At 41.4% G+C, this 20,173-nt stretch overlaps 1 protein-coding gene across 3 annotated transcripts in view; it reads right to left on the bottom strand.

Moving 5' to 3' along the window:
* tfcp2 (transcription factor CP2) overlaps positions 1-20,173 on the bottom strand; it is a 133,072-nt gene that overhangs the window by 59,741 nt on the left and 53,158 nt on the right. For all 3 annotated transcript variants that reach the window (XM_072249631.1, XM_072249630.1, XM_072249632.1), the window contains 5 exons: positions 12,016-12,126; positions 11,454-11,542; positions 11,317-11,365; positions 6,350-6,415; positions 4,307-4,400 (listed from right to left, as the gene is read on the bottom strand). In XM_072249631.1, coding sequence (XP_072105732.1) covers positions 4,307-4,400; positions 6,350-6,415; positions 11,317-11,365; positions 11,454-11,542; positions 12,016-12,126 — 409 coding nt within the window. The remainder of the gene's footprint in view (positions 1-4,306; positions 4,401-6,349; positions 6,416-11,316; positions 11,366-11,453; positions 11,543-12,015; positions 12,127-20,173) is intronic.

Raw genomic sequence — 20,173 nt, 5'->3', positions numbered from 1 at the left:
CTGCTACTTTTCAGTCCAGTTTTCCAGCTGGTCCAGATCCCACTGCAAACTTTGATAGCCTTCCTTGCTGTCCACTATGGCCCCAATCTTGGTGTCATTTGCAAATTTCCTGAACCAGTTTACCACATTATCATCCAAATCACTAATATAGATGGCAAACAACAACAGTCCCAGCACCGACCCCTGTGACACACCATTAGTCACAGGCCTTCAGTCAGAGAGGCAACCATTTACCACCATTCTCTGGGTTCTCTGCTAAGCCAATGTTGCATCTAATTTAATATTTCATCCCGAATGCCAAGTGACTGAACCTTCTGGACCAGCCACCCATGTGGAACTTTGTCGAAGGTCTTACTAAAGTCCACGTAAACAACATCCACTGTCTTTTCTTCATCTACTTTCCTGGTAACCATTTGGGTATATTGCCCTGAAATGTATGCACGGATATACTGACCTAAGAGAATATAAGGCACCTGGGAGGCAATATACCATCCATGAATCTTCTCATCCACAGAACCTCCTCCATCTGTTTCCCTAACCAATTAATTCCGTATCACTACCGGTCACCTCTTCTCCCCTTCCCTTGAGTCAGAAAGACAGAATCAGTGCCAGAGACCCGAGTCCTGTGGCTTTCGTATGTGAAGTCCTCCCACTCCAACAGTATCCAAAATAATATATTCTTATTTAAGGAAATAGCCACATGGTTGCCCTGCACAGGCTGCCTATCCCTTTTCCCTTTCCTGACAGTCCCCCAGTTACCTGTGTCCTGCACCTTAGATTTACAGTGGTGCTAGTAAGTTTGTGAACTCTGTAGAATTTTCTCTATTTCTGCATAAATATGACCTAAAATGTGATCAGGTCTTCTTGCAAGTCCTAAAACTGGATAAAGAGAACCCAATTAAATAAATAACACAAAAACATTACACTTGTTCATTTACTTAGAGAAAAATGATACCTGACCCCAAATAGCTTTCGTAGAAAACATTACCCCAGATGTTCACATACTTTTTCAGAAAAATATATGTAATATTGGATCATTTTTCTCAATAAATAAGTGAAGAAGTATAACATTTTTGTGTTATTTAATTAGGATCTCTTTATCTAGTTTTAGGACTTACGTTTTACTTTTAGATCACATTTTAGATCATATTTAGGGAAAGAGAAAGAGGGAGAGAGAGAGAGAGGGGGGAGAGAGGGGGGAGAGAGAGGGGGAGAGAGAGGGGGGAGAGAGGGGGGGAGAGAGAGGGAAGGAGAGAGAGGGGGAGAGAGAGGGAGGGAGAGAGAGGGGGAGAGAGAGGGGGGAGAGAGAGGGGGGAGAGAGAGGGGGGAGAGAGAGGGGGGAGAGAGGGGGGGAGAGAGGGGGGGAGAGGGGGGAGAGAGAGGGAGAGGGAGAGAGGGGGAGAGGGGGAGGGGGGAGAGGGGGAGGGGGGAGAGGGGGAGAGGGGGAGGGGGAGAGGGGGAGGGGGAGAGGGGGAGGGGGAGAGGGGGAGAGGGGGAGAGGGGGAGAGGGGAGAGGGAGAGAGAGAGGGAGGGAAGGAGGGAGGGAGGGAGAGAAAGAGGGAGACAGAGAATGAGGGAGAGAGGGAGAGGGAGAGACAGAAAGTGGGACAGAGAGAGAGACAGAAAGAGGGAGAGAGAGAGAGAAACATAGAAAATGTACAGCACAATACAGGCCCTTCAGTCCACAATGCTGTGCTGAACATGTACTTATTTTAGAAATTACCTAGGGTTACGCTTCGCCCTCTATTTTTCTAAGCTCCATGTACCTATCCAGGAGTCCCTTAAAAGACACTATCGTATCCACCTCCACCACCATTGCTGGCAGCCCATTCCACGCACTCACCACTCTCTGCTTAAAAAAAAACTTACCCCTGACATCTCCTCTGTACCTACTTCCAAGCATCTTAAAACTATGCACTCTTGTACTAGTCATTTCAGCCCTAGGAAAAAGCCTCTGACTAATGATCAATGCCTCTCATCATCCTCCGTGGCTCCAAGGAAAAAGGCCGAGTTCACTCAACCTATTCTCATAAGGCATGCTCCCCAATCCAGGCAACATCCTAGTAAGTGTCCTCTGCACCCTTTCTATAGTTTCCACATCCTTCCTTTAGTGAGGCGACCAGAACTGAGCACAGCACTCCAAGTGGGGTCTGACCAGAGTCCTATATAGCTGCAACATTACTCTTGGCTCCTCAACTCAATCCCACGATTGATGAAGGCCAATACACTGTATGCCTTCTCAACCACACAGTCAACCTGCGCAGCAGCTGTGAGTGTCCTATGGACCCGGACTCCAAGATCCCTCTGATCCTCCACACTGCCAAGAGTCTTACCATTAATACTACAAACATTTGTATATTCTGCCATCACATTTGATTGACCAAACAAAATGGACCACCTCACACTTATCTGGGTTGAATTCCATCTGCCACTTCTCAGCCCAGTTTTGCATCCTATTGCTGTCCCACTATAACCTCTGACAGCCCTCCACACTATCCACAACACCCCCAACCTTTGTGTCATCAGCAAATTTACGAACCCATCCCTCCACTTCCTCATCCAGGTCATTTATAAAAATCACAAAGAGAAGGGGTCCCCGATCCCTGAGGCACACCACTGGTCACTGACCTCCATGCAGAATATGACCTGTCTACAACCACTCTTTGCCTTCTGTGGGCAAGCCAAGCCAGTTCTGGCTCCACAAAGCAAGGACCCCTTGGATTCCATGCCTCCTTACTTTCTCAATAAGTCTTGCATGGCGGGGGGAGGGAGAGGGAGGGAGGGAGAGGGAGAGGGGGAGGGAGAGGGAGAGGGAGAGGGAGAGGGAGAGGGAGAGGGGGAGAGAGAGAGAGAGAGAGAGAGAGAGAGAGAGAGGGAGGGAGGGAGGAGTGGGGGGAGAGAGGAGGGGAGGGGGAGAGGAGGGGAGGGGGAGGGAGGGGGAGAGAGGGGGGAGAGAGGGGGGAGAGAGGGGGGAGAGAGGGGGGAGAGAGGGAGGAGAGAGGGAGGAGAGAGGGAGGAGAGAGAGGGGGAGAGAGAGAGTGAAAGAGTGGGATGGAAAGTGAAAGGGGGAGAGAGAGCGAAGGGGGAGAGAGCGCAAAGGGGGAGGGAGTGCGAAAGGGGGGAGAGTGCGCGAAAGAGAGGGAGAGGGAGCGAAAGGGGGGTATAGAGAGCGAAAGGGGGGTAGGGAGAGCGAAAAGGGGGGAGAGTGAAATGGGGAGAGAGCAAAAGGGGGGGCGAGAGAGCGAAAGGGGGGCAAGAGAGCGAAAGGGGGGCGAGAGAGTGAAACGGGGTGAGAGAGCGAAAGGGGGGTGAGAGAGCGAAGGGGGGGAGAGAGAAAGAGGGGGAGGGAGAGCGAAAGAGAGGGAGGGAGAGTGAAAGGGGGGAGGAAGAGTGCAAGAGAGGGGGAGAGAGAACGAAGGAGGGAGAAAGAAGGAGGGAGTGAGAGAAAGGAGAGGAAAGAGAGGGGAGAAAGAGAAAAAGAGAAAGAAACTTATCAGAAGCTTACTTTAGCCATCTCCCCATCTCAGCCTTTAGCGTAAATACATGGACGTTCGATGGCTGTCGTAGAGTTTGTAGGCCAAAGGGTATTTCTCTGTTGTTTGACTATGAATTCTGGGAGTTAGTGCTGTTCTAAACATTCCTCTTACTCCCTCTGTTCTCCAAAGATACTGTGCTGCTAGCACTGCCTCCTTTCTGGATTACTATCTCAGAATCAAAACCAATTAAAATCCACTGAACACCAAAGCTGAAATTCCTTTCCTCTCCCTACATTTATTTTGCCTTCCTATTCAAAAATATAGTTTTAAAATTAGTGTCAAGTTAATAACTACTTCAAGTCTATTAGTTTATTTCTCTCCTCCCAGGTCAAACAAGGTGGCATCATGTTTATCAGAATGCTTCATCTGGGCTGTTCAATTTAAAGAGGGGAAAAAAAACACAAGAGCTGATAAAGCATTGTGCTTCGCCCACATAAACTTTGCCTTCATCTCAGCAAAGAACCCCCATTAAAGTGAAAAGTACATTTCCCATCCTGCTGAAATCTCACTGAAGTTTTCAATTAAATGTCACATTACAAATTAGAAATTGTGCATTGTGGACATGACGCCACAAAGAATTTAACAGAAGGTACCAACATAGTGAAATACCATGAAGTACAACAGGATGTCGATACTTAATCCATCTGGTCCCATTGAATTCAAACCTACAGTAGGTCCTGGAAATAGAAAATAATTGAGTTCCAATCCATTCCAGCATCCAGGTAACTTTGACAAATTTCCATCCAAAATAGTTAATAAGCAAAAGGTACCAGAGAAGTTTGCGAAGAGCCTGCAGTATGGAGAAAATCGATTTCTGTGCAACCACTGCTGAGCATCCTGTGGAGTGGCTGTTGCCAACAGATTCTGCAAAAACAAAAGTAGCAAGTCACTTCTTGGACATATTGCCCTGAAATGTACAGATACGCTGGCCTAAGAGGACATAAGATGTCACTACTGTTGTTCAGTCCCACATATTAATGGATATGGACTTTCCTCAGCCACAAGAGGAGTCATTCAGTAAGATTCAAGATTGTTTAATGTCGTTTCCAGTACACAAGTGTAAAGGGGAACAAAATAATTGTTACTCCAGATCCAATGCAGCACATAAAAAAACACAATAAGACAAAGAACACAATAATAAAAAAACACAATAAATATAAATACTTAAGATAGCTTATATGCATAGATTTTATGGGCACGTGGCCAAGTGGTTAAGGCATTGGACTAGCTACCTGAAGGTCGTGAGTTCGAGCCCCAGCTGAGGGAACATGTTGTGCCCTTGAGCAAGACACTTAACCACACGTTGCTCTGCGACGACACCGGTGCCAAGCAGTATGGGTCCTAATGCCCTTCCCTTGGACAACATTGGTGTCATGGAGAGGGGAGACTTGCAGCATGGGCAACTGCTGGTCTTCCATACAACCTTGCCCAGGCCTGCGCCCTGGAGAGCGAAGACTTTCCAGGCGCAGATTCATGGTCTCGCAAGACTAACGGATGCCTTTATTTTTATGCATAGATTCAGTTTATGTTTATAAAGTGATGATAGGTACTGGAGTGTCTGTACATAAAGTGACTCTGATAGGAAATGATAAAGTAGTGGTGGTTGAGGATATGGGGGGGTGAGTTAGTGGGGGGAGGTGTTAATCAGCCTTACTGCTTGGGGAGAGTAACTGTTTTTGATCCGATGGTCCTGGCATGGATGCAATGTAGCGTCCTCCCAGACAGCAGTAGGACAAACTGTCCATGAGCAGGGTGGGTGAGATGCTTCATGATATTGCTGGCCCTTTTCTGGCACCTTTCAGTATATATGTCAATAGCTGATAGGCTGGTGCCTACTTGACAACATGATTACTTGAGCGTTTGGCCATGCAGTCGTGCGTGAACAGAGTGTACAACAATGGGCTCAGCACACAGCTCCGGGGAGGCACCAAGGTTAAGAATGATGGGGAGGGAAGGGCGGTTGTGCATCCTGACTATCTTGAGGTCTGTTTGTTAACAAGTCCAAAGCCTAGTTGCACATTGGTGTATTTAGACTGAGGAGTAGGAGTTTGTTTATCAAGATCTGTGGGAAATAAGCTGCCCACGAAGGAAATCATGTTTTTATGGCAAGTAAGATCACAATATAAAATACATCTCCATAAATGAGCATTATTCCTGTAAGGAAAAGCACTTGAGCACTTTGCTATATCTATATTTTATAAAATTGGATTACAATTTGCCCTACTGTCCTGAAACTAAATGACAATTATGGTTAATTTTGTTAATTTTCTCTTTTTTTATGGGAAATCAGAAGGATTTATGATTTATCCCAGGTTTATAGCAGCAAATCACAAACACGAGAAAATCTGCAGATGCTGGAAATCCAAAGCAACACACACAAAATGCCAGAGGATCTCAGTAGGTCAGGCACCATCTATAGGAATGAATAAACAGTCAATGTTTCATGCTGAGACCCTTCGTCAGGACTGAAAAGGAAGCGGAGAGATGCCAGAATAAAAAAGTGGGGGGAGGGGAAGAGGCTGGAAGGTGATAGGTGAAGCCGGGTGGGTGGGAAAGGTAAAGGGCCAGAGAAGAAGGGATCTGATAGGAGAGGAGAGTGGACCATAGGAGAAAGAGAAGGAAGAGGTGACCCCAGGGGAAGTGATAGAGAGGTGAGAAGAGGTAAAAGGCCAGAGTGGGGAACAGAGGAAGAGAGAAGGAGGAGGAATTTTTTTTTTTTTTTCCTAACTGTTTATAGTAGTACTTGTAGGCTTTTAACAAAACATTTTTCAGGTACAAGATAAAAATGGCAACATCAGACAATGAAAGCCTACCTGATTTTCAGAGACGGGAGACACTGACAGTTCTCGACAAACCCACTTTCGAAAGGATCCTAATGTCTGATGAGAAAAAGTTACTTGTGAAGTACTGGAAAAATCTGAAAGAAATATACTTTCACTTTCACTGCATGTACACCTACTCGCACGGTTTCCATTGTGTACACTTTGGGGAAAAATCATTTATCAAATCTAGTGAAAGTCCAATAAACTTATTAAATGTAATTGTACAGAAGCATGAAGTCAAAAGTGAATTTTTAGAAAAACCTAATATCTATTATGATAATGTTAAACAAAAATTTAGAATTCAACTGTCTCTGACATTAGAAATTAATGGTGGTACACAAATGGGTGAATAACCAGATTGACAACAATAACTATAGACAAGATACCAATAATTATTGATTCAAATGAAATTTTTTTTTGGTATTCAAAGGGAAACAATGCAGGAGTTAGAGCCACTGGATTGGGACTATATTCTTATCAGGCTAGGGATAGATAGAAAGAAATGAATTTGTAATTGATATAATACCGTGCATGTCCTTGGGACATTTGAAAGCTTTTCACAGCCAATAAATTGCTTTAGAAATGTGGTTAGATAGGCAAACGCAGCAGCAAATTTGCGCTCAGCAAGCTTCCACACGCAGCAAATGCAATAAATCTCCAGACTGTTTTGATGGTGTTAGCCAGGTCACTAGTGCACCTTACTTCACTTCAGGCTGTATTACAACATCATTTATATCCAGTTCTAGGATTGCAGTTTAACTTCCGAGCTGAAAAACAGTGCTGCACTGAAAATATTAGTCCATATCATGTGCTCCAAAGTTTAGAATGGGACTTCAATCTACACCTAACAGATTGAGGTACAAGATTGCCATCACAAAGCAACCCTGATAATTGTAGAAAAATAAAATGTACAAAAGTACCAGCATTCTTTCAAATGAGCTAAAGCATGGCATTCATCATTGCTTCAAAATATCAGGACTTTTATTTGGAGATTTGGATTTATAGACATATTGCATCTCAATGCGCTTCTGATCTATAGGCAAATACTACAGCCATTTTGCACTTAAAACATCTACAAAAAGAAATGAATATAAAGTTGGGATAACTTCATGCTTTCAATTGAACTAGAGGCTTTTACTTCAACTGGCAGACAAGTGGCGTAGTTTAACAGATTAAAATACAATGTTGTACAACCCCAAGAATACACTATTGAGTTGGAATGCAAGATCCTACAGAAAAGCATAACACAACCTACTGACTTAAGAATAAATTAAGAGAACTTATTTGACTGTAAGATGAAAAGTTGAAGCGTAAAATTGGATTCCTCCACCATAACAGAGAACTGGAAGTACAGGATTAGAGTAGATTTCCTAAAATATGAATTATACTGTGCTTCTGCATTCAATGCCTACTGGCATTGCATAATAGTGTGAATAAGCTGACCAGGTAGTTTTCTTTGGTCAAATGAGGATCTTAAAAATTAGTAACTATCATGTTTAAAGTTTCCAAACCAAGCAACTAAGGAACCGCCAACAATTGAATCTTTCTACAAAGTGCTACATCCTTTTCCAAAATGTCCAAAGAACTAAAGCCCAAATTCAAAGATACCTAAGTACATGCACAGATACAACTCGATTTTTTAATGTGATAACTCTACACATTTTAAAAGCAGAGAGCAATTCTCTGCTTGTCAATGCTTCAACCAATTACATCATGGATTTTCAGGGGTATCTCTGGTCCCATTAATATAACTGATTGTTGTATTATCAACAGAAGTGCCGCATGTTGATTTAACTTGATTTCCAAGGTTGTTCTGGGGCAATATATTTCAGGATAAGCTCTCATCTGATCCACTGGAAAGCATGGAATGGGGACAGAAGCAGGCCTCACCCCCCCCCCCCCACCACCCCTTACAGATTATTTGTTATGTAACAGCTTGCATTTTGTACACATTAATAATATAAGTTGTTCCAATATACCCTTTCAACAGCAGAGTTCCAACTTAGGTTGAAGATTTGTTTGACTGGCCAAGCCTCCTGTAAATCCCCCCCTTCCAAAACCAAAGAAATACCACCAGCATAGAAGACCAACTGAACTCAGTTACATTCTAAGAGGCATGAACAACATACTTCAGTACAAACCACTACTCGGCATAATGAAGACACAAGACTGCAAATGCTTGAGGAACTCTGTGGGTTAGGCAACATCCATGAAGGGTAATGGAAAGTCAATACTGTTGTGACTGTGATCTAAGTCACTGGAGAGACACTGAAGCTGGTGATATAAAGGACTTTACTCATCACAGCAAGCAGGCATTCCCCTGGAAACTACTGATTGATCAGCTACATCTGTTATCCATGCTTAATGTGCAAAGTGATATCATCATTCTGGTCTGCCAGCTTCTTTGGACTTGGACACAGTGATGCAAAATAACTTAGTCCATATTCGATTAACATAACCTCATTGTCTTACGACTGGCTGATGCATACAAGAACATCTCATGGTCACTTCACAAACCACATTTCTTAAACAGCCAACCCCCTGCTATCGGTCAGCAGCCTGTGCTCTGTAGACAGTGCAGTTTGCAAAGCTATTTTCTTAACTTCAAACTGATTGCTGCTTGCAATTTACATTTAGAACTGAAGACTGGTTCTTGTTTGAATTAATATCTGCTGTATTCACATTATTCCACAACTCCGCAGTATTTCCTAAAAGAAATTTGTCTCAGGAAAACTAAACGTTGAGGATCTAATTAAGTAGGGCAGCTAAAATGTCCTTCATTTTAGAACCCCTCTCCAATTACTAAACTACCATGTCTCAGTGTGGATACTCTTCTACATTATTATTCCTAATTCCAGGCATATGATCACATCTTCTTCTTGGACACATTTGTCTTCTTGATTTCTTTAAAATACAGCTTTGACATTCATGACACTTTTCTTGTTGCCTCCTTCCCTGCTGATCCATCTCATCCTATCTTCGCCCATTCAATTTCTGATAACTGAAACTATCAGACATGGCTATCAGTAGTTACTCTGAGGGAAGGGGGAAGTGACAAGGCAACTTTATTTCAGGTTCACAGGCAACAGTTCACCTTCCATGCCATGACAGAAGATTGTCTGAATAATCTGACAAATCTCTCAGTTCCTGTGAGCGATCTACAGGAGGGTTTGGGGTGGTTGCAAAGCTGTTCTCTTAACTCCAACCTGATTACTGTTTGCAATTTATATATAGAACTGAAGACTGGCTCTTGTTTGAATTAATATGTGCTATATTTGCATAATTCCATATCTTCAGAATATTCCCTAACAGATGTGTTGAGACCGTTTTTTCAGGCCTGGAAAGAAAGAGGGAATTTAACCAGTATAAAGGGGTGGGGGGGGGGGTGAGAGAAGTAGGAATTATTTTTTTCTTTCTCTTTCCAGTTCTGAAGAAGGGCCTTGACCTAAAACATCAACTGTCCATTTCCTTCCTCTCACTTAGTTCCTTAATCAATTTGTGTTGATTGGCATACTGAAATCAAGGCTGATCAATAATAACTGTTCTTTGATGCAACTGGGAGGCAAAACCAATAAAATGGGATGGTCATGGTTATTTTTAAATAGATCAAATTGAGATATTAATCAAATTAGATTTTGATTATTTCCAATAACAAATACAATTCCAATAACAAAGCTTCAAAGAATTAGTGCCAATTTGCACCAGAGCTCAACTCAAGAATTTAATCCAGTTATCTTTTAGTATACTGGTTCAACATTACATTTAAAAAAATCTAAATAAAAATATCAATCTTTCTTACAATTTGCCAAACTAATCTACCTAATATTCCTTTGCTCAACTATGATTAAAAAGTTCTGTTTTTGCATTCACCCACACTACAGACAAACAACAATGCATTCAATTATTTTGGCTTATAAAGTCATTCTTTGACCACATAAAGTTTGGGTAATTGTTTTTTAAATAACTTTTTGCCTACATTAGACCCATGTACGAAAGTACACAACTGACCTCAACTTCATCTAAAGCTCTTGTTCAATTGCCTGCAACAAGCAGTCTGCCAGTTTATGCATCCTGAGACAGTAGTCGACTCTCCACTTACATTTGTACAACTTGGATTCAGAACTGGTTATCAAGAATCAGGTGCACAAACTTGAACATTAAATGTTCTGCTTTACAAGCATGCCTCCTTTCAACTGCATTTTTACATTTAAACTCTAAGCTTTTTACTGTATTCCGTAAGTATTTTCTTCACCCACACTTAGTCAATTAATCTTATTTTTAAAACATGAAGCCAAACTCCAAATTAAGAAATATACACAGTAAAATCTTCCTCCCCAATGCTGCCATCAAAGTCTTTATTTCATTGGTGCATTTTTGAAAACCAGGGAAATGTTGCCTAGCCTATCAGAGGCAAGCATACCTTCCAATACCCAAGATGAAAATTACTAAACGGACAAGGGTATTAACAGCCCATAAATCAGCCGCAAACTTTCAAGTGGAATGTTCATGAGGCAAGAAATTCAAATTCAGTAATATTCATTAATGCTCATTCTAATATAATAAACCTTAAAAAAAGGCATCTACATAAACCATTCATTCTTTATTTTATGTGCAAGGAGGATGAAAGGGCAAAAGCAAAAAGGAAAAGGGGGGGGAATAAAAGCTGCCAAGCAGCCAAACGTGGCAGGAGGGCGGCAACCAGAAATACCTTTTTGGTGGGCTGGAGTTAAACATTGAGTACCCAGTTCTGGAATTCAAAGTGAGAGGTAGAGCTGGAAGCATTTAAACTTAAGTTTCCTCCAAGATATACAGAGTTTGGAATGGTTGATCAACTAAAACTGAAACAATGGGGATAACAATGAAAAACCTGGCCTGGAACACTGAATGTTGCACAATACTCTTAAATTTATTGTGACCATTGTTGGAAGTATACACTGAATCCTGAAAAAGCCACTTACATCTGTGGTGGCAGGAACTGGATCAGGCTGATGATGAGGGGATCCATTCCTGAAATTAGAATAATGATTTCTATTAAAATCGAACCTTGACATGGTGGAAATTGTGGTGCTAAGAATATAGCAATAGTGAAACATACCCTTCACCTATTGTAAAGTTGCCATGTGAACTTGTAAATCCAGGAGATGCTGTGTTGTTAACATAGGAAATATCCGGCCAGGGAGAACACTAAACAGGGAAAGCCAATCAAACACAAAATCATATTGTATTCATTTAATATTAACAGATCTCTTGTGGCTGCGACAGAGAATTACATTGCCAATTCTGTATTGAAATGCAAAATAATGCTAAACACTTAGACCATCTCTTTGGGTGGGTGGTAGGTGGTGAAGAAGAGTTTATGGTGGATAATTGCTGGAAAAACTGCAGAATGTCAAATGGACCAGGCCTTGCCCTAATAACATTGGTTACTTAGTTACTTCATTGCAGTTTATTTTGAATATTTTAAATTGTTCAACAAATAGCAATGAACCTGAACAAATCAAAATGCACAAGCCAATTCATTATGACTCCCCTTCCTCATCACTCTAGTTTAATAACTCACGGCAAAACATTACACATGCTTACCCAAAGGGAAATGCCTAACATATTTCTGAAAACAAATACCCAGATGGCAAATGTTTGTTTGACAATCATCTTACCTCTGTGAGGATAGTTGTATCATAGGAAGGCTGATACTTTTCCTTCTCTTGAGGAGTTCGCTTTTCCATCTTTTCCCTGTCTGTTTTCTGTTTTCTATCAGCACCTTTTGGCTACGAACAGATCAGATGCAATAATAAAAACTGAACACAAACTAACATAGAAATGATAGTGCCCACAATCTATCTTAAAACCATGAAGATTAAACTATTATTCGAGACAATTAAAAAGAGTTCAGGATTAAGAGCTGATGATAAAGTTTTATTTTCCAATAATACAACTAGCACTTTATTTCTATTACCACCTTTTATTTTTATGGCCCATTTTTCAAAAAAAGAATTATCAAATTAGGAGATCATGCACAATTGTAGAAAGAAAATTCAATGAAGATTGAACAATGTGCATTCTCTCCTCTGTGGACTGCAGGCAAGCATCTGGACTCAACACTTCCTTCAGTGATATAGATGCACCTTTAATTACCGTCAACCAGTATGTGCCAAACCAGCATGCATCAGACAGGCAGGAACAAGACATACCATGGCATGGAAAAGTTTGGACACCCCTGGTCAAAATTTCTGTTACTGTGAATAGTTAAGTGAGTAGCAGATGAACTGATCTCCAAAAGTCATAAAGTTAAAGATGAAACATTCTTTTCAACATTTTAAGCAAGATTGGTGTATTATTTTTGTTTTGTACAATTTTAGAGTGAAAAAAAAGGAGAGGAGCATCATGCAAAAGTTTGGGCATCCCAAGAGATTTGAGCTCTCAGATAACTTTTACCAAGGTCTCAGACCTTAATTAGCTTGTTAGGGCTATGGTTTATTCACATTCATTGTTAGGAAAGGCCAGGTGATGGAAATCTCAAAGCTTTATACATACCCTGACTCCTCAAACCTTGTCCCAACAATCAGCAGCCATGGGCTGCCTAGCACTCTGAAAATTAAAATAAATGATGCCCACAAAGCAGGAGAAGGGTATAAGAAGTTAGCAAAGTGTTTTCAGGTAGCCGTTTCCTCAGTTCATAATGTAATTAAGAAATGGCAGTTAACAGGAACGGTGGAGGTCAAGTTGAGGTCTGGAAGACCAAGAAAACTTTCCGAGAGAACTGCTCTTAGGATTGCTAGAAAGGCAAATCAAAACCCCTGTTTGACTGCAAAAGACCCTCAGGAAGATTTAGCAGACTCTGGAGTGGTGGTGTACTGTTCTACTGTGCAGTGACACCTGCACAAATATGACCTTCATGGAAGAGTCATCAGAAGAAAACCTTTCCTGCATCCTCACCACAAAATTCAGCATCAGAAGTTTGCAAAGGAACGTCTAAACAAGCCTGATGCATTTTGGAAACAAGTCCTGTGGACTGATGAAGTTAAAATAGAACTTTTTGGCTGCAATGAGCAAAGGTATGATTGGAGAAAAAAGGGTGCAGAATTTCATGAAAAGAACACCTCTCCAACTGTTAAGCATGGGGGTGGATCGATCATGCTTTGGGCTTGTGTTGCAGCCAGTGGCACGGGGAATATTTCACTAGAACAGGGAAGAATGAATTCAATTAAATATCAGCAAATTCTGGAAGCAAACATCACACCGTCTGTAAAAAAAAAAGCTGAAGATGAAAAGAGGATGGCTTCCACAATAGGATAATGATCCTAAACACACCTCAAAATCCACAATGGACTACCTCAAGAGGCGCAAGCTGAAGGTTTTGCCATGGCCCTCACAGTCCCCCGACCTAAACATCATCGAGAATCTGTGGATAGACCTCAAAAGAGCAGTGCATGCACGACAGCCCAAGAATCTCACAGAACTAGAAGCCTTTTGCAAGGAAGAATGGGCGAAAATCCCCCAAACAAGAATTGAAAGACTCTTAGCTGGCTACAAAAAGCGTTTACAAGCTGTAACACTTGCCAAAGGGGGCGTTACTAAGTACTGACCATGCAGGGTGCCCAAACTTTTGCTTTGGGCCCTTTTCCTTTTTTGTTATTTTGAAAGATGGAAATAAAAAAGTAATCTTGCTTAAAATATTAAGGAAATGTGTCATCTTTAACCTTATGCCTTTTGGAAATTAGGTCATCTTTTATTCGCTTGGCTATTCACAGTAACAGAAATGCCCAAACTTTTGCATACCATTATAAATAAAAGAAATGCATTGATTCTGCCTGCACCTTGCCTTTCAAACGTGAAAAATAAAAGGGGCTTCTTCCAAAACAGTTCTGTTCTCCTTCGATAATCCAACAAGCCTACAAGATATTCAACATTCAATTCAGGATTGCTTAATGTCATTTCCAATACACAAGTCTAAAGGAGAACGAAATAATGATTACTCCAGATCCAATGCAGCACAAAAAAACACAATAAGATAAAGAATACAATAATAACAAAAAACACAATAGATATAAACACATAAGATAAGCTTATATACATAGATTGATTGTACTTATGTCCATAAAGTAACGCTAGGCACAGGAGCGTCTACATGTAAGGTGACTCTGACAGGAAATGATAAAGTAGTAGTGGTTCGGGTGGTAAGCAGTAAGTTTGAATCGGCAATTGCCCCTGATCTGGGCCGACATTTATGTGCCAGGCGGCACCTAATTAATTAGCTTGTTTGTTTCGGTTTTTTTCTTAAAGATGTGCTGGGTGCGTCCCGTCCACCGCTGCACCACTGCATGCTTCGCGGATCAGTATCGGTCCGCGGCCCGGGGTTCGGGGTGGTGGGGCATTGGGGTGTCATCTCATTGTCGTCTGTTTCCATCAGGGCAGGCGGGTCATCTTCGTCTATGTCTGCCTGCCTCGATGTTGCAGGTCGAGGTTCGTCGTCTGCTGTGGTTGATGTGGAAGGCTTGAAAAACGACAGTATGCTTGATTGCTTAGCCTTGCACATTTTTCTATCATACAGTTCTTTGTAAGCACTCAATCCATCTTGCAAATATGCCCTAAACCGACGTACCCTTTCAAAATTAAAGTCGTACTTTTCTGCAATCATTGCAGCGAAAATCCCATGCAGTTGCTTCACGTTCAGTTCCTGGACGACTTCACTTTCGGTCCATTCGCTACTGCATTTGGTTTCGATTGTTATTCTTTCCTCTTCCAATTGCATCAGCTCTTCATCTATCAGTTCTTGGTCATGGGATGCGAAAACCTCTTCAACATCATCTTCGTCAACTTCCACAAGCCAAACTCACTTTGTCTTTACTTCGTTCACCACAATCGAAGCGCTTAATTATGTCTAGTTTTGCACTAAGTGTAACACCCTTACGAGCTCTTTCAGGCTTTTCTGATACCTTAGAACTCATCTTGCTAACGGCTGCTCACAGGCACGTGTTTAAGCAATGCTGGTTAGAATGCAGTTCCAGGGGAGGAGCTTGGCTGCTCGAGGCGTGCGCTGCCTTTTATCGTGCACTGCTTTTTTCGTAACAGTGAAAACACCTTCTGTTAGTGAAAACAGGTAACTAATGTAGGTCTTTCGTAGCGAGGTTTCGTAAAGCGAACGTTCGAAAAGCAGGGGACACCTGTATTTGTCTGACACCAGGCCTCAAGCTCTTCCACCTCCTCTCTGTATATCACTATGCAAAGGTCTTAGGCACATAATATATATATTGCTAGGATGCCCAAGATATTTGTAGTAATTTTATTTAATGCAATGTACTGCTATTACAAATAAAGAAAATCATAACATGTGAGTGATGATAAACCTAATTCTGATATGGGCCTCTATTGTGGACTGAGAGTGGGAAGAGGGACAGGGAGAAGGGAATCATGGTTGGAAAAAGGGGAAGGGAGCAGGAAAGAGATTCTGTAATGATCAATAAACCAAATGTTCAGAATCAAATGACCTTGCCTGGTGTCTGACGGCTGGTTGTATCAGCACCTGCACCACCCCCTCTGTCGCTGGTACTCCTTCCCTGCCACCTGTTCGATATCCCTCCCACAATGCCTCACCCTCACCATTCCCAACATTCTTTGCTCATTCTTCACTCCAGGCTAACAAATACAGTACTGTGCAAAAGTCTCAGGGACCCTAGCTACGTATATACACCCAAGATTTTTGCAAAGTACAGGTATTGTATTACACCAAGATTATGACCAATGTCTTGAAGCTGATAGGTTTATTTCCCCAATGCTTTAGGTTTGGGGAAAAAAACCTAGTGGCGTAGTGTGAGCAGCAGTGTCATCTCCATTTCAATCTTGGGATCAACAATATAATAATTTAATTAGGGCAATACATATTGCCTTGTTACACACTTCAAATACATCAATGGGCAGTCAAAGGAATCCTACCGCAAGCCACCAGCTCCTCAGAAAGCCAGCTTCAGGAATACAAGTTAATAAAATGTTAAATTTGATATGATGTATCTACAATATATCCAGCTCTTTATCATGACAGTGCTCTAAATTAGTTTTCTAGTTTCTTCAGTTAATATATAAAGTGATGCCTCACCCAAACTTTTGATGCCCTGTTCAGTAACTTTCCTACAAAAAAAACAACTGTTTTTATGTTCCTCACTCACACCATTATAGACTTTCATACAAATATCCCACACCACTTCTCTCTCAAACCAACCAATGTACTCTAGAGGGATAACAACTTCAAATCCAACTCAAACACATTGTGTTCACAGTGACAGATCTTTCAATAGAAGCCTTCCAAGAATTTGACATTAAGGTTCCAAAGCCTGAAGCAAAAGAACAAGCTGCATTCTGCATTATATAACATATAATGGTGTGTTTCTGATGATGTGTGGTGTTTGGCTTATGGTCTGATGGCCACCAGACTTCAGAGTCTCCCATATGCCTTCCAGCAAACTCTAGCCAAGATTTCATGAGTTTTTTTTTCCCCCAACAGTGGTTTCCCTTTGCCACCTCCCATAAAGCTGTGACTGGTGAAGCACTTGGCCAACAGTTGTTGTATGCGTAGCCTCTCCCATCTCAGCCACTGGAGCTTTTAACTCAAGGGTAGGCAACCTTAAGTACAAATGATTTTCTAGCATGCATTATTCATTAATTTGAGGCAAAACATAACTAGATGTATTTAAATGGATAATTCCCATATTTCAAGTTTTTTATGGCATTTATCTGCCCTACCATCTGCTCATTAGTACGCGATCCGGCCCACAGAGGCAAAAAGGTTGCCAACCCCTGTTTTAACTCCTCCAGAGTTGTCATTGGACTCCAGGTGACCTCCTTCACTAGTCCCCTCCTTGCACAGTCACTCTGTTTTTGAGGACAGCTTGCTCTAGGCAGATTTACAGCTGTGTCATATTCTTTCCATTTCTTGATGATTGACAACTGTAGTCCAAGGGATATTCAGGGACTTGGAAATTTTCTTGTATCCATCTCCTGACTTGTGCTTTTCAATAACCTTTTCGTGGAGTTGCTTGAAGTGTTCTTTTGTCTAATGGTGCAACTTTTGCAAGGACACTGACTCCCCAGCAGAACTTCCAGATACAGGTGTATTTTACTACAATCAATTGAAACACCTTGATTGCATACGGTGATCTCTATTTAACTAATTATGTGACTTCTAAAACAAGCTGGCTGCACCAGTGATGAACCGGTGTGTCATTTTAAAGGTATTGAATACTTATGCAATCAACTATTTTGTGTTATATATTTGTAATTAATTTAAATCACTTTTTAAAAATCTGTTTTCACTTCGACATGAGTCTTTTTCTGTTCATCAGTGTCAAAAAAAAAGCCAAATTAAATCTACCATGATTCAACGCTGCAAAAACAATAAAACATGAAAACTTCTTGTGGCGGGTGGGGGGGGAAGAATACTTTTTATAGGCACTGTATGCCATGAAATTTGTTGCACAGTCACAGACAAACTTAATCAGGGGAAGAACTAATATGTTTAATATGAGGCTGGCCAATGGAGTGCAGTAAGTCACAAGTTACACTTCCAAAAGCCAAACATTGGAAATCTAGTAAAATCAAACTGCTGTAAACACTCATCAGATTATGGAAGTATGTCAGTGAAAACACTCAGAAACCGACTCCTCTTTTTATGATACTGAAGTGGCAAAGCAGACAGTGCCATGCATGAAAGTAAGGTTTATTCTCCGGCATATGTGGCAACGATTTACAGGGTCTCTCTGTGCACCTGTTACATAAAACATACCCTTCAACATAGAATGCAACAAAGTACTAGATCGAGCTCAGCTAAATCTGTATAATTTACTATAGTGTAAAGTATCCCACAGCTGGGCAAAATTACAGCAAATTGACATTCAATATAAATTTCTTCCTGGAATTTTAATGCAAATATTAAGAAGCTAGGAAATTATACATCAGTGATCCTTGGTTCAGTAGTGGGTAAATCATAGGAAGGTACTCTAATGGATGGGATACATAAACATTTAGAAAGACAGGGCCTGACTGGGGATAGTCAACATAGCTTTGTGCATAGTAGGTCATGTCTAACTATAACTTTATACAGTTTTTCGAGGAGATAACCAGGAAAGTTGGAGGAGGAAAGACAGCGAATGATGTCAACATGGATTTTTTCAAGGCCTTTGACAAAGTCCCACATGGAAGGCTGATCTAGAAGATTCAGTCACTTGGCATTCAGGATGAAGTAGTAAATTGAATTCGATGTTGGCTTAGTGGAAGAAGCCAGAGGGCGGTAGTAGATGGTTGCCTTGCTGACTAGAGGCCTTTGACTATTAGTGTGCCGCTGGGATCTGTGTTGGGTCCATTATTATCATAAACAGTACATTAATAATTTGGATGATAATGTGGTACATCTGAATAGCATATTTGGGGGTGTAGTAGATAATGAGGAAGACTATGAAAGCTTGCAGCAGACCAGCTGGAAATACAGGCTGAAAAATGGTAGATCAAATTTAATTCAGACAAGTGTGAGGTGTTGAACTTTGGGAGGACCAACCAGGGTAAAACCTACACGGTGAACAGTAGTGCACTGAGAAGTGTGGCAGAACAGAGGGATCTGGGAATACAGATCTTTAATTCCTTGAAAATGGCATCAGGCAGACAGGGTTGTAAAGAGAGCTTTTGGCCCAATGGTCTTCATAAATCAGAGTATTGAGTACAGGAGTTGGATATTATGTTGAAGTTGTATAATAAGTTGGTGAGTACAGGAAGAATAACAATAATATTGAAAGAGTACAAAGAAAATTTGCAAGGATGATGCCAGGACTTGAGGAACTGAGTTATAAGGAAAGTTGAATAGGTTAGGACTTTACTTCCTGGCGCACAGAAGAACGAGGGGGGATTTGCTAGAGGTATACAGAATTAATTGGGATACAACAGCATAAGACATAGGGACCGAATTAGGCCATTCAGCCCACTAAGCCCACTCTACCATTCAATCATGGCTGATTTATTTACCCCATTCTATGATTTTTTATAAATGATTTGGACGAGGAAGTGGAAGGGTGAATTAGTAAGTATGCAGATGACATGAAGGTTGCTAGCACTGGTATAATATAGAAGGATGTTGTATGTTACAATAGAACAGAGCGAACATGCAAAGTTATGCTGAGAAGTGGCACACAGAGTTCAAGCCAGAAAAGCATTACATTCTGCACTTTAGGAAATCAAACTTGAAGGTGGAGTACAAGGTTAATTGCAGGATTCTTAGCAGTGCGAAGGGACAGAAGGATCTTGGGTTCAAGCCCACAGATCCCTCAGAGTTGCCATGCAGCTGAGAGCGTGGTGCGAGCTGCCAACAGAAGTGGTGGATGGGGGATCGATTGCAATATTTAAAGGATATTTGGATGAATACATGGATGGGAGGAGTATAGAGGGCTATGGCCCAGGTGCAGGGGTCAATGGAACTAGGCACAGGCTAGATGGCCAAAGGACCTGTTTTCATCTTGTAGTGCTCTATGACTGGTGACATTAAGAACAGCACTTGACTTTGAAATGTGGGCCAAGTTACATTTGCAATGCTGTGGTCAAGTTATTCCTTGCCCTCTAACATTTTACTAATATTGAAATAATATCCCTTTTGAATTATTGGCAAAGATCCGGAATAGGTCCTCCTTTAATCACAGTATTTGCACATCAACCTTCCACTTATTGACTACTCATCACCTTTTACAAGGGATTTTCCATTATAAATATACCCCTATCTACTTCAGTCAATGGAGGGGTCCTGATTCTGGTATCCATCCTCTGTCCTTTAGTCAGCAGATT

This window comes from Mobula birostris, chromosome X (genome assembly GCF_030028105.1).
Source record: "Mobula birostris isolate sMobBir1 chromosome X, sMobBir1.hap1, whole genome shotgun sequence".
In the NCBI taxonomy this organism is placed as follows: domain Eukaryota; kingdom Metazoa; phylum Chordata; class Chondrichthyes; order Myliobatiformes; family Myliobatidae; genus Mobula; species Mobula birostris.
This window is presented reverse-complemented; position numbering and strand designations above follow the sequence as displayed.